General features: G+C 38.9%; 1 protein-coding gene across 1 annotated transcript in view; it reads left to right on the plus strand.

Annotated features, from left to right (window-relative positions):
* The window catches only part of GLP2R (glucagon like peptide 2 receptor), a 70,032-nt gene that overhangs the window by 25,506 nt on the left and 27,037 nt on the right, over window positions 1–17,489 (plus strand). The window contains exons 5-7 of the mRNA XM_063112912.1: window positions 12,329–12,435; window positions 14,901–15,054; window positions 16,591–16,750. Coding sequence (XP_062968982.1) covers window positions 12,329–12,435; window positions 14,901–15,054; window positions 16,591–16,750 — 421 coding nt within the window. The remainder of the gene's footprint in view (window positions 1–12,328; window positions 12,436–14,900; window positions 15,055–16,590; window positions 16,751–17,489) is intronic.

A 17,489-nucleotide genomic window follows, 5' to 3' on the forward strand; every position in this document is an offset into this window, starting at 1 on the left:
TGTTAGTATATCTTTGCCCTTCAGAGTTCTGGCAAACAAAATATGTTATGTTCTTCCAATTAATGACACACTGGTTATTATGCATGTTAAATGACACTTTTAAGGGAGACTCTGTGTGTGTGTGTGTGTGTGTGTGTGTGTGTGTTGTACATAAGTATTAACAAGTATGTTAAGTATGTTTAGATCTTGGTGTGGAATTGTGTTTAGTAGTATGAAAATAAATTGTTATTTTGCCTTACTTTGGGCTGTTTTCTTTGTCCTTAAACAAATGCTTTCTAGTAGAGAGTAGAATGGAAGTTACCAGAGACAGGGAAGAGGTGGGAGAGAGGGGAGTGAGAGGCTGGTTAATTGGTCCAAAGTACAGCTAGATTGGAGAAGTAGTGTCTAGTGTTCTACAGCACTGTAGGGTGAATATAATTAACAGCAATTTATTGTATACTTTCAATTAGCTGGGGGAGAGGATTTTGAATATTTCCAACATAAAGAAATGATAAATGTTTGAGATAATGGAAAAAAAATCAGTGGTTGCCATGGTGTCAGGAGATAAGGGAGGAGGCAGGGAGGGAGGGTGGCAGGGATAACAGGTGGAGCACAGAGGATTTTTAGGGCAGTGAAACTATTCTGTATGATACTGTGATGGTTAGTACATGCCATTAAGCATTAGGCAAAACCCATAGAACTGTACTATAAAAGAGGGAACCCTAATGTAAAATTGAGTAAATAATAATATATCAATAATTGATAATACCAAGGTCAAGGGTTCAGATCCCCTTACTGGCCAGCCACCAAAAAACAATAAATAAATAATATATCAATTCTGGTTTATAATTGTAGCAAATGTACCACACTAATGCAACACATTAGTAATAGGAGAAACTGCATGTCTGTGGGGTGGGGTGTGTTAGGGGAACTATCTGTATTTCCTGCTTAATTTCTCTGAAAACCTAAAACTGCTATAAAAATAGTCTATTACTTAGGAAAAAAAATTCAATTCTTAACAAAGTGCTTTGTAGTTTTAAATTCAGAATTTAATGGATATATGTTAATTAATATATACTATATAATTTTAATATATACAGTCTATAATTTGAATGATAAATTTTAATTTTCAATATAATTTATATATAAATCAGTGGATTATATATAATTTTCCAATATTTTATTTTGAAATATTTGAACGTACAGAAAAATTAAGAGAATAGTAAAATAGTCATACATCCACTTATGTATGTATCTATATTCAAAATGTATTAACATTTTGTCACATTTGCTTTCTCTCTGTCTCTGTCTTTCTGAAATATTTGAAAATAATTTGCAAACATTATGAGATTTTTACCCCTAAATATTCATCAGGTACCTCCTAAGATTAAGGACAGTATTCCATGTAACTACATTACCATTACTCTAACCAAGTAAAATTAACCGTGATTTCCTCATACCGTCTCTTTCATCCATATCCAAATTTCCCCAATTGTTTCCCCAAATTTTTACAGCTTTTCTGCCCTGGACCAGGATCTAACCCAGATTCACATATTGCATTTAGTTTTAGATCACTGTAGTATCTTTTTGAGTAGAACAGTCCTCGCTACTTTTCCCCCATGACATTGTTTTCTGAAGAGACCTGAAGAGTTTTTTGTAGAATGTCCCACAGTCTGGATTTGAGTGTTTTCTTGGGGTTGTCATTAAACTCATTCCTCCATCCTTGTATTTTCTGTAAATTGGAAGCTAGGTTTAGAGGCTTGGTGAGATTCAAGTTAGTGTTGGTAGGTGCTGTGTACCTCGGATAGCATCACACCTGTAGATCAACGTGAAAGGTGTTGCACTATCATGATGTTATGTTTGATCACTTGGTCAAGGGAGAGATGGCCAGATCCCTCTGTGCTCAAGTTACACTTCTCCTTTTGCATTTGTATTTTTGTATTTAAGTAATTGGTGGGGTGATACCTTGGTACTATGTGTTTATCTTATTCCCTAACAAACCCTCGTCAGTGTTTTAACCTTCATTGATGATGCTTGCTGAATCGATCAAGTTCTACCCTTCCTTCTACATTTATTAGCTGGCATTTTTCTGCAACGAAGACCTCCTTCCCTCCCTTCTCTTTTTGGGTATCACTATGGACTTACAGATTGTTTTATTTAGTTATACATATTCTTCTTTTTGATGCTCAGTTTTCTAGATGTAGCTAGTAAAATCCTTCAGACTGTCTCTTCTGTCTTTTTTGTAGCCCCATTAGTGTCTGAGCACTTCTTTACTGTCTGGTACAGTGAGATAGTCCAAGCTCATCTTGGGTTTTCCCTGCTCCAAGTCTGGAATCAGCTGTTTCTTCAAGGAGTCTTGGGTTCTTTAACTGGAGGAATGGTATTAGAAACCAAGATCTAAGTGTGCTCATTACTATCACAACTCTACAAAATTAAGTTAGCTCTATTATACAGAGTTAAGAAAAAAACACTTATTAAAACCAAGACCTCCCATTGATAGTACTGATTCAAATTTAACATTTAGAATTTCTGCTTACCTTCTTTTACTTTATATTTGTGTATCTTTTCTCTTTCAGTAACAATCTTGCTTCCTAGTCACATTATCATAATTATTTATTTATCTTTTCCTACAATACATGTAAACTAGTTTTAGAAATAAGATATTAAAATCGCCACTGAAAATGTAAACCTACTTAGTAAATTTTAAGATGTTGCCAGTCAAGAAGGTGGAATACACGGTCCCCAGCATCATTCTCTCCTACAAATCAACCAATTTACAACTATTAAAAATCAATGGCTGCCAAGCTGTGGCCACTGGAGCTCAAGGAAAAGGAGGAGAGACCTACGGAGTGCATGAAGCCAGGAGAAGCTGCAATGAGATAAAGAAAGGATCACTCCCACAATTTCAAACCCAGGCCGCTTCAAGCCTGGCCCTGGTGAGCACATGGAACAGGAGCTGGCAAAAGCCGCAGCTGTGCCCTTCCTATGAAGTTGCTTGGAGACTGCAGGGGAGAAGAGGGCCGTGGTGGCCCCCAGGCCAGCAAGACCACTAATAGGGTTCCCGTGGACCCACATAGGACTGAGGAGCCACAACAACTGAAAAGAAGAAGACACTCAGAGGCCGGTGAGTCACTGCAAGGGACAGGTGGTGCACAGTCTGTCCCATGAGAAGTGTTTGGAGTGTGGGGGTGGGGGAGATGGTCCCACTGGGGCACAGCAAGGGCAGCTGATCTGCCCTCCGATCCGCACAGGACCACTCAGTGGAGATGGTCAGGAATATAGAACTGTAGAGGGTGCAGTTTGCTGAAGAGACTCAGGCCCAGACCAGAGTTTCCACATAACCCAGGTGTACCAGACCTCATGAGATCTGGAAGTGCATACAAGGCAACAATTAAACCTTGAGCTGCACAAAAAGCCTTCTCCAGGGAATCAGCAGCAATGAAGCAATTTAGCTCAACTACAAAGCTCAAGTACTGGTCCCCACAGGAGGCTCCCACATTTTAGAAGTAAGCAAAGGACAACAAATTAGTTCCAGTGCAGAGTTTAAGTGGTGGGAGCAGCAAACAATCCAACACAAAACTGGAAGAAAAAACAAAATACCCACAGATCAGAGACAAAGTTTGATATTAACTAGTGAAGGTCTAACATCACCAAAGAACACCTATAAACCCTAGAAGGACTGGAACCCCCCAAGCCAGGTAGAGAGGAGGGCCATGGACCTTAGCCATCACCCCCCAACCACATCCAGCCCAGTGATGACCACCAAGCCATTGCCAGAAGTGCCCCAGGTTCCAAAGCCAGGCTGGTGCGGGGCTGATGGCCTCAGCTACACCCCCCTGACATCCACAACCAGCCCAGTGACAACCACTGAGCTGCTGCAGGGAGCCACCCAGGCTCCCAAGCTGGGGCAGTGGGGGGCTGAGGGCCTCAGCCATGCCTCCCCAATGTCTGCAATCAGCCCAGTGATGACCACTGAGCTGCTGCTGGTAGCACACCATGCTCCTGAGCTGGAGTGGTGGGATGCTGAGGACCTTAGCTACACCCCACTGACATCTCTATCTAGCCCAGCAATGGAATGAGCTGCCACTTGAAGCCCCCTTTCTCCCCTGCCTGAATGAGGGGGGTGCCATGGGCCTTGACCATGCCCCCCTCCTTCTTCCTCCTTCCACCCTATTTCCCTCTCTCTTCCTCTCTCCCTCTCCCCCAGCTGCTCCATAACAGCATCTTAGAATGAGGCATGGAGCTGGGGGAAGCTGAACCCAGCCATAACTAGGCAGTCTGCCACAACCAGGTAAAAAGAACAGCAAAACACCATTTCCACATGGGCAGCCCATCATAGCCACTGCCATTGCCATGGATGCTGCAAAAGCAGCTAGTCTCTGTATTAGCGGTCACAGCCACCGTGTGGATGGCATGCCAGGCTCTCAACTGCATTGACCCAAGGAGAGGCACCAGTGGAGACCACAAAAATATAAATAAATAAATAAAAATAAAAAATAAAAAATAAAAAAATAAAAAGAAGAGGTCCTCTCTCTCCACAAAGCACACTCCAGAGTAATAGAAGAAGCATCTGCTTTACGATAATAGGGCAAGACTTGATCACACCTGTCTCAGTACTGGACAGATCATGTAGGCAGCAAATCAACAGAGGAACAGTTAATCTATCAGATGGAGAAAATAAATCTATGGTTATTAGAGGTGGGAGGGGGAGGGAAAAAGGGAGTGGGAAGGGAGAGACTGGATAAGGGTCATAAAAAATAAGTATGATTTGTAACAATGAATATGCTAATAAAAATTTTTTTAAAATAAGATTTCTTTGCAATTCTCTTTGTCTTTAGATGATATCGTAAGTACTGTGTTCATAATTGTTTGAAACAATTGTTTCCTCTACATTGTCATGTTATCAATTGGATATACAGTTTTATTCATTTTTTTCTCTTAGTGATAGGATGTGCCTTTTTCACCCTTTTCCGTGTGATTATATTTTTTAATACATAAAATATTGACAGGGTGTGAAAGTGAAAACTGTATAAAAACGTGTCCTCAGAGAAGTCTCTCTCGCATCACTATCTCCTCCCCCCTCTTCCTACTTACTCCCATATAGACACTTTTATTATTTTCTGGCTCATCCTTTCTCTGTTTTCTTTCTTTTTATTTTTTATTGTAATATGTGTATGTTGTGTTTCTTTTGTAAAACTAAGCAAAATATAAATATGTTATTCCCTATTTTTCTTACACAAAAAGAAACATAGCAGATACCCTATTCTGCATCTTGTTTTTTTCATCTAACAACATACCCTGGAAATCATTCTATATGAGTTCCTAGAAATATTTCTCTCTCTCTTACAGCTGCATGGTACTCTACCCTGTGGCCATCTGGGTTATTTTCAATCTTTTATTCATAATAAAGCTGTAGTAGATAACCTTGTATGTGTATGTGTGACTATGTGTCTTTTGGAAGATTTCTGGAAATAGGATCATTGTAGTAAAGTTAGATGGATATATAATTTTGTTAGATATTGCCAAAGTTTCCACAGGGGTTATTCCACTTTACTCTCCCTTCAGCAATGTATGAGAGTGCCTATTTCTTTGCTGGGTGCATATTACATGCTGGTTAAGAAGCATTTCATAATGATGTCTAAGTAACATGAGAGTCACCTATTTGTAATAAGAGTGAGCTGGAGACTGTCTGGATGTTTTGGAGCTTTTCATGAAGTAGTCAGGTTTTGGTAAAGATCTGAATGTAGAGGACAGTTTAAGAAACTCCTCTAAAAGAATGCAATTAAACCAACTTTAGCAAATGCTGTTGGTGCTCTCTCCATATTCCCTTGCCCTAATCAATTCAGTACATAATTGCCTAACTTTTTACCACTCATACATACCTTTCTTTGCTGGTTCTCTAGTTCCCGGAGCTCACTTTGTCTGCTGAAAGACAGGTTGGAGTGCGAGGCAATTAATGGCCCCTAGGAGTAGCCTTATCCAATGACTGGCAGGAGTTGGTATATAAATGCCCTAACTTCCTCATTCTTGGGGTAGCTGATCCTGAGGCTTCCAGAACTTCCCCAATGGGATTAAACTCCAGATTCCCACAGTGGTGACTGGCTTGATAACACACTCTATTTTACCTGTCTGACTTCTCCCTTTCCCCACGGGTGGTTTTTTCACTTTCCATGTAAACTACTTGCATTCCAATCCTGCCTCAGGTCTGCTTCTTAGAAACCCAAACTAAGATATAGACAAATAAAAGCAAGCATTTTCCCTAATTTGTTTTTAGAAAGCATAAAACACATATATATTTTTAGGAATAATAACTCAGAAACAAATAATTAGGTTATTTAACCAAATGTCAGTCTCATATCTCCAATAAAATAAATAATGTTAAAATGACCCAGTAAAGTCCCGATATACCACCTGAATTACCAGTTTAAAGAAATAACCCCACTCTGTGAGTAAAAACACGAAAAACTTCTCTGCTTTTAAGATGTTTATTGTCTTTCTGGAAAGGTGAGATGCATGCCAAGAAAGTATTAATGAATAACATGATTGATGCCCCAATTTGTTAAACAGACTAGAAGTGCTTAGTGGGGATTCAGAGTTGACAGTAAACAGAGAAGCATTTAAGAAGAACTTGTGAGAGGTGGGTTTGTGCTGGTCTTAGAAGGATAGATTTAGTTTCAAGCTAGAAAGAGACAAACAAGGGCAATTAGAGACCTGACAGGATTATAGAGATCTTGATGCGGTACATAGAAAATCATACTAGATAGATATGTGGTTGGGCTTGATTTAGAAAATCTCTGAAGCTACACAGAGAGTTCTACACCCAGACAACCACTATAAGAAATGTTAAAGAAAGTCCTTAACACGGAAATAAAAACATATCATATGAACATTTTAAACATAAAGGAATGAGAGCACTTAGAAATGGTAAACATAAGGATAAATATTTTTATCTTATTTTTAAAATCTCTTTAAAAGGCAAGTGACTAGTTAAAGAAAAACCAGTAATAATATATTATGGATCTATATATAAGTAGAAGTAAAATCTTCTCATATGACAATAATAACACAAAGGCCAGGATGGGGGCCATTGCAGTATACTGTTGTAAGTTTCTTCAACTATACATAAACTGTGAAATATTACTTGATGGTAGACTATAAGTTAAAGATGTATACTGTAAACACTTAAAACCAAAGCTAAGAATGTAATTGATTAATGTCATTAAAGGAGAAAAGATGGAATAAAATATATAGAGGAAATAGAACAAAGAAAAGATGGGACGAAGGGCTGGCTGGTTAGCTCACTTGGTTAGAAAATGGTGCTGGTAACACCAAGATCAAGGGTTTGGATCCCCTTATGAGCTATCCACCAAAACAAACAAACAAACAAACAAACAAAAAACCCAAACAAACAAACAAAAAAGATGGGACAAAGATAAATACAATGAATTTAAACTCAACCAGATGAACAGTAACATTAAATGTAAATGATCTAAACACCTCAAATGAAAGGCAGAGAGTTTCAGATGGGATTAAGAAGAAAAAGCAAAGCAAAGCCCAACTATATGATATCAGCAAGATATTTACTTTAAATATAAAGACTCAGTTTAAAATTTAAAAGATGAAAAAGAAAGATATACCATGCAAACAAATACTAATGAGAAGAAAAGAACAGTGGCTATATTAATATCAGACAAAATAGATTTCAGAGCAAGGACTATTACTAGGGATATTAAGGATCATTTTATAATATTAGAGGAATAAATTCATCAGGAGACCATATCAATACTAAATATTAATATCTAATAACAGATTCTCAATGCTTATGAACCAAAAACTGACCAAATTTAAAGGAGGACTAGACAAGGCCATATTATAGTCAGATATTTTAACACTTCTCTGTGAGTAGTAAATAGAACAAGTAGATAGAAAATCAGTAATTATAGAAGAGTTGAACAATATTGTTAACCAAAGTGACCTAATTAACATTTATGGAACACTCCATCTCAAAACAGCAGAATATACATTCCTTTCAAGTGTACGTAAAAAGTTTGTCAAAAATTACCTTATTCTGAGACATAAAACAAATCTTAATAAATTGAAAAGTTTTCAAACCATACAAATATGTTCCCTGGCCATAATGGGATTAAATTAGGAATCAATATCAGAGCGATGTCTGGAAAAATCCCCAAATATTTTAAAACTAAACAGCATACTTCTAAATAACCCATAAGTCAAATAAGAAATTATAAGGAAATTAGTAAATATTTTCAACTAAATAAAAACAAAAATACATCAAAAAATTTTTGATGCAGCTAAAGCAACCACAGAGACAAATTTATAGCATTTTTATGTTAGAAAAATGGTAAGTTCTGAGGTCAATGGCCTAATTTCTGTCTTAAGAAACTAGAAAAGAAAAAGAACACATTAAATCCAAAGTAAGGAGAATAAAAGAAATATAAAGTTAAGAGTAGGAATTAATTAAATGGAAAACAGAAAAACAATAAAAAAGAATCAACAAAACCCAGACTTGGTTCTCTAAGAAGAATAATAAATTTAATGAACTTCTAGAAAGTCTGATCAAAAAGAGAGATAAAATTAGAGATGAGTGAGAAAGAGATAGATAAAAGATGTTATAAATTATATCAGGTGTGAGAGAGGAACCATCACTGCCGATCCTACAGACATTAGAAGGATAATAAGCAAGGGATTAATATCCAAAATATACAAGGAACTCAAACAACAGAAAAAACAAATGATCCTACTAAAAACTGGACAAAGGAGCTGAACAGACATTTCTCAAAGGAAGACACACAAATGGCCAACAAGTACATTAAAAATGCTCAACACCACTAATCATAAGGGAAATGCAAATCAAAACGACACTGAGATATCATCTCACCCCAGTCAGACTGGCTATATAAAAAAGACAGATAGTAACAAATTCTGGCAAGGATGCAGAGAAAGGGGAACTTTTCTACCCTGTTGGTGCAACTGTAGATTAGTACAGCCATTATGGAAAACAATATGGAGGTTTCTCAAGCAACTACAGGTAGAACTATCTTATGATTCAGCCATCCCACTACCGGGTATATAACCAAAGGAATGGAAATCATAATGTCAAAGGGATACCTGCACTCCCATGTTTATTGCAGCTCTATTTACAATAGCCAAGATGTGGAACCAATGGAAATGTCCATTGATACATGACTGGATAAGGACAATGTAGTGTATATACCCAATAGAATACTACTCAGCCATAAAAAAGAATGAAATTCTGCCATTTGCAGCAATATGAATGAGCTTGGAAAAAAACTGTAAGTGAAATAAACTAGGCATAGGAAGAGAAATACTGCATGTCCTCGCCCACAAGTGTGAGCTAAAAAAGAAAAAAACATATAAAGAGACAATAACCACAATAATAAGTTGAACTTTCAGAAGGAGAGAACAGAACTATGGTTACTAGAGGTGAGAAAGTGGGGAGAGGGATTAGGGAGAAAGTGGGTTATAGACACAAAAAATAATTATGTTTTGTAATGATGAATATGCTAATAATCCTGTTTTGATCATCACATTGTACAGGAATACTAATATCAACTCTGTATAATCTATTGTTTCAATAAAAAGATTTAAAAAGGGATAATAAGGAATTATTATGAACATCTCTGCGCCAATAATTTTTACAAGTTGGATAAAATGGACAAATTCCTTAAAAGAAACCAACTACCAAAGTTCACTAAAGAAGAAATAGATAACCTCAATAACTATATCTATTAATAAAATTGCATTGTAGTTAAAAACTCTAACAGAGAAAACTGCAGACCTATTTGTCTTCAATGGTGAATCTACAAATATTTAAGAGCAAAATAATACCAATTCTACATAAACTCTCCAGAAAATTGAAAAGGAGGAACTACTTCCCAACTCAGTCTATGAGGCCATAATTACACAGATACCAAGAACAGACAAAGACATTACATTACAAGAAAATAAAACTACAGACCAATATCCCTCATGAACATGGAACAAAAATTCTTGGAAAAATTTTAGCAAATTGAATCCAGAAATATGTTAAAGGAATAATATATCATGATCAAGTGTGGTTAAACCAAGAATGCAATGTTGGTTTAACATCTGAAATTAATCAATGTAATTCACCATATTAATAGACTAAAAAAGGGGCTGGCCAGTTAGCTCGGTTGGTTAGCATGCAGCCATGACCAAGGTCATACATAGTTTGGATCCCAGCACCAGCTAGTCACCAAAAAACAAACAAACAAACAAAAAACCCCACCACACACACACACACACACACATACACTCACACACACATATAAAACAACCCCCAAAAGACAAACTCTGTGATCATCTCAGTAAATTAGGGCAAAGCATCTGACAAAATCCAACCTCCATTTATGACAAAAAATTCTCTGCCTGCTAAAAACAGAAGATGCATGATAGGTTGAATAATAACCTCCCCAAAATGTTCATGTCCTAATCTCCAGAACCTGTGAATGTTTACTTTATATATAAAAGGGACTTTTTTAGGTGTGAGTAAACTAAAGATCTCGAGATAGGGAAATTATCCTGGATTATCCAGGTAAGCCCAATGTAATCATAAGTGTCCTTATAAGAAAATGGCAGTGGAATTAGGGTCAGAGAGAGAAGATGTAAGGATGGGAGCACAGGTCAGACAGGAGAGAAGATGCTACCCTGCTGGCTTTGAAGACTGAGGAAGGGGTCCTGAGCAAAGAAACAGCTTCTTTCATGGAGACTTTAGCAAGAATGCTGGCTGGTTGACAATTTGATTTTAGACCAGTGAAACTGATTTTGGACTTCTGACTTCCAGAATTGTAAGACTATAAATCATGTTGTTTTAAGCTACCAAGTTTGTGGTAATCTGTTACATCAGCCACAGGAAATATATATAAAAGTGCATCTTCAAAACCTTGCAGCTAACATCATACTAATTGGTGAAGGAGTGAATGTTTCCCCCCAATATCTTTAACAAGGTAATGAGTTCACTGTCTCCACTTCTACACAACAATGTACTAGAGGTCCTAGCCAGAGCAATAAGGCAAGAAAAATAATTAAAAGGCATAGAGTTTGGGGGAGAAAAGAAGTGAAAATGTTAGTATTCACACATAGCATAATCATCTATAGAAAATCCCAAGTCATCTACACAAAGCATCACTATACTAATAAGTGAGTTTAGTAAGGTTACAGGATACAGATCAAATACAAAAGTCAATTGTGTTTCTATTTACTGGCAATGAACAATTGAAAATTAAAGTTAAGAAAACAATACCATTTACAATAGCATTAAAAGTATGAAACATATAGGGATATATTTGACAAAAGATGGACAGAGGGTCATGAGGAAACTTCTAGGAGGTGATGGAAATGTTCATTATTTTGATTATGGTGAAAGAACCAAAGGTATATTCATTTGTCTAAATTCATCATTTTATACTTTAAATATGTAAAATTTATTATACATCAATTATACTTCAAAAAAGCTGAAAAATAAGTTATGCACAGAAGTTCAAGACATAATTTAGCAAGTAATAAGTATTTACTGTGGGTTCTTGTACAAAAAGATATTGAGAAACATAATCCTTTTGTTTTGATGGCTGGCTGGTATGGGGAACTGAACTGTTGAACTTGGTGTTATCAACATGGTGCTCTAACCACCTGAGCTAACTGACCAGCCCAAGAAACATAATCTTGACAGTGATATGCATGATGGGTTGAATGAGAAGGTGGGACTCCACTGGAAAATCACACTTAATAACACAGAATTTCCAGTAAATTATCTTCTGTTCACAATCAGGCTATCTGGGGACTCAGAAAATATTCCACTGTTCTATTGGGTCTTCTTCCAAGAGGTCATTTATGAAAAGTTACTTTAGGAGGGACACATCCAGACAGAAATCTGACCCCATACTCTAGAGAGAAGGACTCATAGACTCCAGGGACAGCAGTCCCAGGAGCAAAGAGCCTGTCCTCATTCCCAAGGTACCCTCTTGTCCTGGACAGACTCAATTCCTTTATGATATTGTGACTCTTGGTGTATCAATGCTGAGCTATGGGTCCAGTCATGGGGGTGAGACCCATTGTGGGCTCTTCAGTCACTGAGGCTCCTTGGCCTCTGACATGTGCAAGAGCAGTGTAAGCTACCCTACTTGGATGTCAATAAGGATAGGGAAGGAAAGCTTTAAAAAGATGTTGGGAGATCAGGGGACATCTCAGTCCATGCCTAGACCCTTGGTGGCCCTGGGCATGGAGCTGGGGGCTGCAGGCTATAGCCCCCTGGCTTGGTGGTCATCATGTCTTCTCTTCCTCTATTCAGGTGGATCATTATGGTTTGCTGTCAACATTGCAGCTGATGTACACCGTGGGATACTGCTTCTCCCTTATCTCCCTCTTCCTGGCTTTCACCCTCCTCTTGTTTCTTCGGTGAGTGGAACTTCTGCCAACATGTGTTCAGGCATGTACAGTAGTCTCCCTTATCCGCAGGCCCGCTTTGGATGCCTGAAACTGCAGATAGTACTGAACCCTGTATGTGCTATGTTTTTTCCTATACATACCTACCTATGTTAAATTTAATTTATAAATTAGGCACACTAAGAGACTAACAACAATGATAAAATAGAACAATTATAATAATACATTGCAATAAAAGTTATGTGAATGTGGTCTCTCTCTCAAAGTATCTTATTATACTGTATTTGCCCTTCTTCTTGTGATGAAGAAGGGACAGAGAGGGACGGCACAAGATTTCATCCTGCTACTCAGAACAGCATGCAATTGAAAACTTACGAATTGTTTACTTCTGGAATTTTCCAGTGAATGTTTTTGTACTGAGGTTGACTGTGAGTAACTGAAACCACGGAAGAGAAACTTGTGATTAAGGGGGGACCACTGTATCGTGTAATTTGCTCATTGGCTACCTCTAGAAGGCAGTGGAGACTGGGCTGGTTGATATGGATCATCAGATCTGGAAGCCACCTGAGAAACTGTGGGGTCCATCCGTCCCATTTTGTAGATGAAGGGGAAGAAAGGGATCTCAAAGTTCCAGTGAGAGGCATTGAGGCACCCTGGCCATAAAACCAGCTCACTGCACAGCTAGAGTTGAATCTGGGACTCCTAACTCTTCCGTCAGCTCTCTGGTTTAAATACCATCTGTGCTTGGCCCTGGTCTAAATCCCTAAACACACCTATTATTACTACAGTTTACCACAACTCCATCAGAGGCATTAGTTTTACAGAAGAGATTAAGGAATTTCTCCAAGGCAAGCAAATGAGTGGCAGAGCTGGGGTTTTAATCCAGGGCCCTTGGGTTCCAATTAGCTATCAATTATGTACGTACTTCCTCCTATGCACTTTACGTTCATTAAGTCATTTAAATCGCATCCTAATTCAAATTAGGATTAATCCTAATACTAGAGGTTAGCATTATTATTGATATCCCATTTTGTAAGTAAGTTAACTGAAATATGGACATGAAGTAACATGCCCAGGATCACACAGCTGGTGGGTGATGGGACCAGGATCACAACCAAGCAGTCAAGGGTCTGAGCATTTCCACTCCTTTGTACTGTTTTCCAGAATCCAAAACCTGAGTGCATTTGACTAAATCACATTTTTAGAAATCACCCAAGTGAGATACTTATGGACCCACTAAGGAGCCCCTCCAAGGCTATCTCTTGGTCTTGGACCATTGAGCAACTTAAATGAGTATAACCTGGAAGAATGAGCATTCAACACAGTTGCAGGAGACCAGAGACCTAGATGCTGGTTCCAAAGCAGTTCCCCACCAGGCTCTGCTAGCCCCAGGTCTGGCCTCATTTGACCCTTCAATCCCAGGATGTCCTATAGCTCCCAAAGCAGAGTCATGACCACCTACCCCATTGGGAAAGCAATTTGTGAGCCATGGAGAGAATTCCACAGTTTGTTCCGACTATCTGTTGCATCCTTCTTTCATGTACTTTCCAAATTCCCAGAACCAAGCCAGGAGGAAATAACTGCCCAGCACTGCAGGAAGTAACTTCAGCTTAGCCTCAGTCAACCAGTTGTGTGTTTTGCCTCAGGCTCTGGAGAGAGCCAGGCCTAGTACCTGCCCTTAAATAGCTCCCATTCTAGTTAGAGAGAAGAATGCATATACCATAAAACATGACGACCTGGCTCAAGTCCTTTTTGGAAATTAAAAACCTAATGATAGTTCAAAAGCAAAGTAAGACTGCACATGTTCTGCACAGAGAGCATAGTAGAAAATGGTCCTTTCAGCTAGAGAGAACAAGGACACACAGTGTCACATCAGCTGGTATGACAAGAGCCTGCAGGAAGCTCCGGGGGGGATGAGGGAGAGGTAATGAGAGCTGATATTTTTCTGGGCACACATTACATGCACTTTACACAAATTAACTGATTCAATCATCCTACAACCCTCCAAGGTACGTGTTCTCATATACAGAGGCAGCAGAGCTTTGGAGAGCAGTATTTTGGCCTCAGAGTTTTTGGGTCTGAACCTCAGCTCTACCTCTTACTGCTCTGGGAATTTCGACAGGTACCTGAACCCTTCTGCTTTAATTCTCCCGTTTATAAAATCAGTGTAATCATAGTGCCTGCTTCTCCACTGCTGGTGAGGAGTAAGACTACCCATAAGTACATGAATGTGCAAATGGCTTGGAACATGGCCTGGCCTGCTGAACGTGTTACATAGGTGATAGCTATTATTACCCACATTTTACAGATGAGGAAACTGAGGCACAGAGAAGTAAGATCCCATAACCCAGAAGTCCAGCTCTGCAGCCTACACGATGAACCTCTGACTTTAATGAAAGATACACAGGCGTGTGAGGCGTAGACCTGTTGGTCTGAGCTGTTCTTTACTGAGGGAAGGCACTTTTCTCCTCGCACAGAAAACTTCACTGCACACGCAACTACATCCACATGAACTTGTTTGCTTCTTTCATCCTGAGAGCCCTGGCTGTACTGGTGAAGGACGCCGTCTTCCACAACTCTTACTCCAAGAGGCCCGACAGCGAGGATGGATGGATGTCCTATCTGGCAGAGGTAATCCCCTTCCCCACTATTGAAATTGGCTCTCTCACCCAATGTGTCAGTACCGGGTATCAGAGGACAGGCGGGTGGCGCCGGGGAGAGGAGGAGTGGGCCTGGTAAAGGAAACCAGAAGCAGAGGGTTCCCCGAGTTGCTGTATGCTCTTGTGTGGGAAATGTCTTCATCTGCAGATGAAAAACTGGACCAGAGCAACCTTTTTTACAATTACTGTTTTTTAAAGCAGCAAAGCTTTTCCACATTGAAATGTGCATCTATTGAGATGGTTTTTCCCTTACTCTGCTAAAATACAGTACTGTGACTTCTTAAACTAACCTTGCATTCCTGCAAAAATCCAACTAGATTTTGATATATTATTCTTTCTCCTATACTGCTGGATTCAGTTTGCTAATATGGTGCTGTGTTTGTGCTGACCTCTTAAAACAAATCAGAACTTGTTTCCTATTTTACTATTCTCTGGAAGAATTTATTTAAGATTGGTATTATTTCTTCCTTAAATGTTTGATAGCTTGTTCCAGTGAAGCCATGTGAACTCAGAGTTTTCCTTTTGGAAAATTTTAAATTATGGAATGATGGCTTACTTATAAATCAGATTCAGATTTTCCATTTCTTTTGGTGTCAGCTGTAGTAATGAATTTTTCTAGGAATGTGTCTATTTCATCTAACTTTTCAAATTTATTGACATAACATTGTTCATGATATTTTCTTCGGATCTATGTAAGGCCTACTGGATCTGTAATGGTATTTTCATTTTTATTCCTGATATTGATTATTTATATATTCACTCTCTTTTTCCACCCTTTGATCATCCTTGCCAGAAGTTTCTCAATTTTATTGGACTTCAAAGAGCAAACTTTTGATGTTGTTCCTCTCTGTTTTATGTTCTCTGTTTTATTAATTCTGCTTTTATCTTTATTATTTCCTTCCATATAATTTTTTGACGGGTTTAATTTGGTATTCTAACATTTTTGACCTGATGTTTAAGATAATTAATTTTCAGCCTTTTCCTTTTTTATTAGATGCATTTAAGGCTATCAGTTTCATGCTAGGCTTGGTATTAGCTGCATACCACAAGTTTTGGTTGGCAGTATTTTCCTTGCATTCAGTTTAGAAATAATTTCTAATTTCTGTTATAATTTCTTCTTTGATCCACAGGTTACTCAGAAGTCTGTTTCCTAATTTTCCAGTCATATGAATATGTTTTAGTTATTGATTTCTAGCTTATCGAATGGAAGTTAGAGAACACAGCCTTTAGTGTTTCTGTTAGGACAGTTGCTGCTGATGAATTCTCTCTGTTTCTGTTTGTCTAAAAATGTCTAGAATATTAAGGAAGAAGCTGGTCTTTAAAGCCTACATGAAGCCCTCCTTCCTTCACATTTTCATGTTATTGCTCACTTCTCTGAGATGGTCAGCAAGGGTCTGGTAAAGAGGGGAGTAAAGAGAGACGGGGTGTGCCTGGGGAGGCCCTACTCCACCTGCTTGGGATCCAATGGAGAGCCTGGACTCACCCTCAGGTGTCCTGTCCTCTGCAGGTGTCCACTTCCTGCCGCTCAGTCCAGGTTCTCCTGCACTACTTCGTGGGTGCCAATCACCTATGGCTGCTGGTTGAAGGTCTTTACCTCCATGCACTGCTGAAGCCCACAGTACTTCCTGAAAGGCGGTTATGGCGCCGATACCTGCTGGTGGGTTGGGGTGAGTGACCCAACTCTCAGTCTCTTCCCCCGGGACCCATCAGATCTTGGGAGCTTGATGGACCTTTCAGTTGGAATTAGAAACTCAACCGGAAGGTGGCTTCTGGGACAGATAATTCCTCAGTGACAAGAGGTTCTGAAGAGAAGAGTGTATGCATGTGCATATGCCCATGCACACGTGTGCACAGGTGTTGTAAACCCAATGCACACGTTCAAAAATTGAGAAGGTCTTTGGTGGAATTAAACGACGTTCCAACTATACTGTCACTAACTGTTAGTCTGCTCAGGATGCCATAACAAAATACCTGTGTGGCTTAAATAGCAAACATTGATTCCTCAAAGTTCTGTAAGCTGGGAAGTCTGGCGTAGTTAGGTTCTGGTGAGGGCTCTTTTCCTGGCTTGCAGATGGCTGCCTTCTTGCTGGATCTTCACATTGTGTGTGTAGAGAGAAAGAAAGCACTTTGGTCTCTTTTTATAAGAGCATTAATTCTGTCATGAGGATCTCACCCTCATGACCTCATCTAAACCTAATTGCCTCCAAAAGCCCTATCTCCAATCTCCAAATACCATCACATTGGGGGTGGGTTTTCATCACATGAATTTTGGGAGGACACAGACATTCAGTCCATGACATCAAGACTTCAAAAGGAAGTGGGGGTTTTTTTTTGTTTGTTTGTTTTTTTAAAGATGACTGGTAAGGGGATCTTAACCCTTGACTTGGTGTTGTCAGCACCATGCTC

The sequence above is a fragment of the Cynocephalus volans genome, chromosome 10, assembly GCF_027409185.1.
Source record: "Cynocephalus volans isolate mCynVol1 chromosome 10, mCynVol1.pri, whole genome shotgun sequence".
NCBI classification, from domain to species: Eukaryota; Metazoa; Chordata; class Mammalia; order Dermoptera; family Cynocephalidae; genus Cynocephalus; species Cynocephalus volans.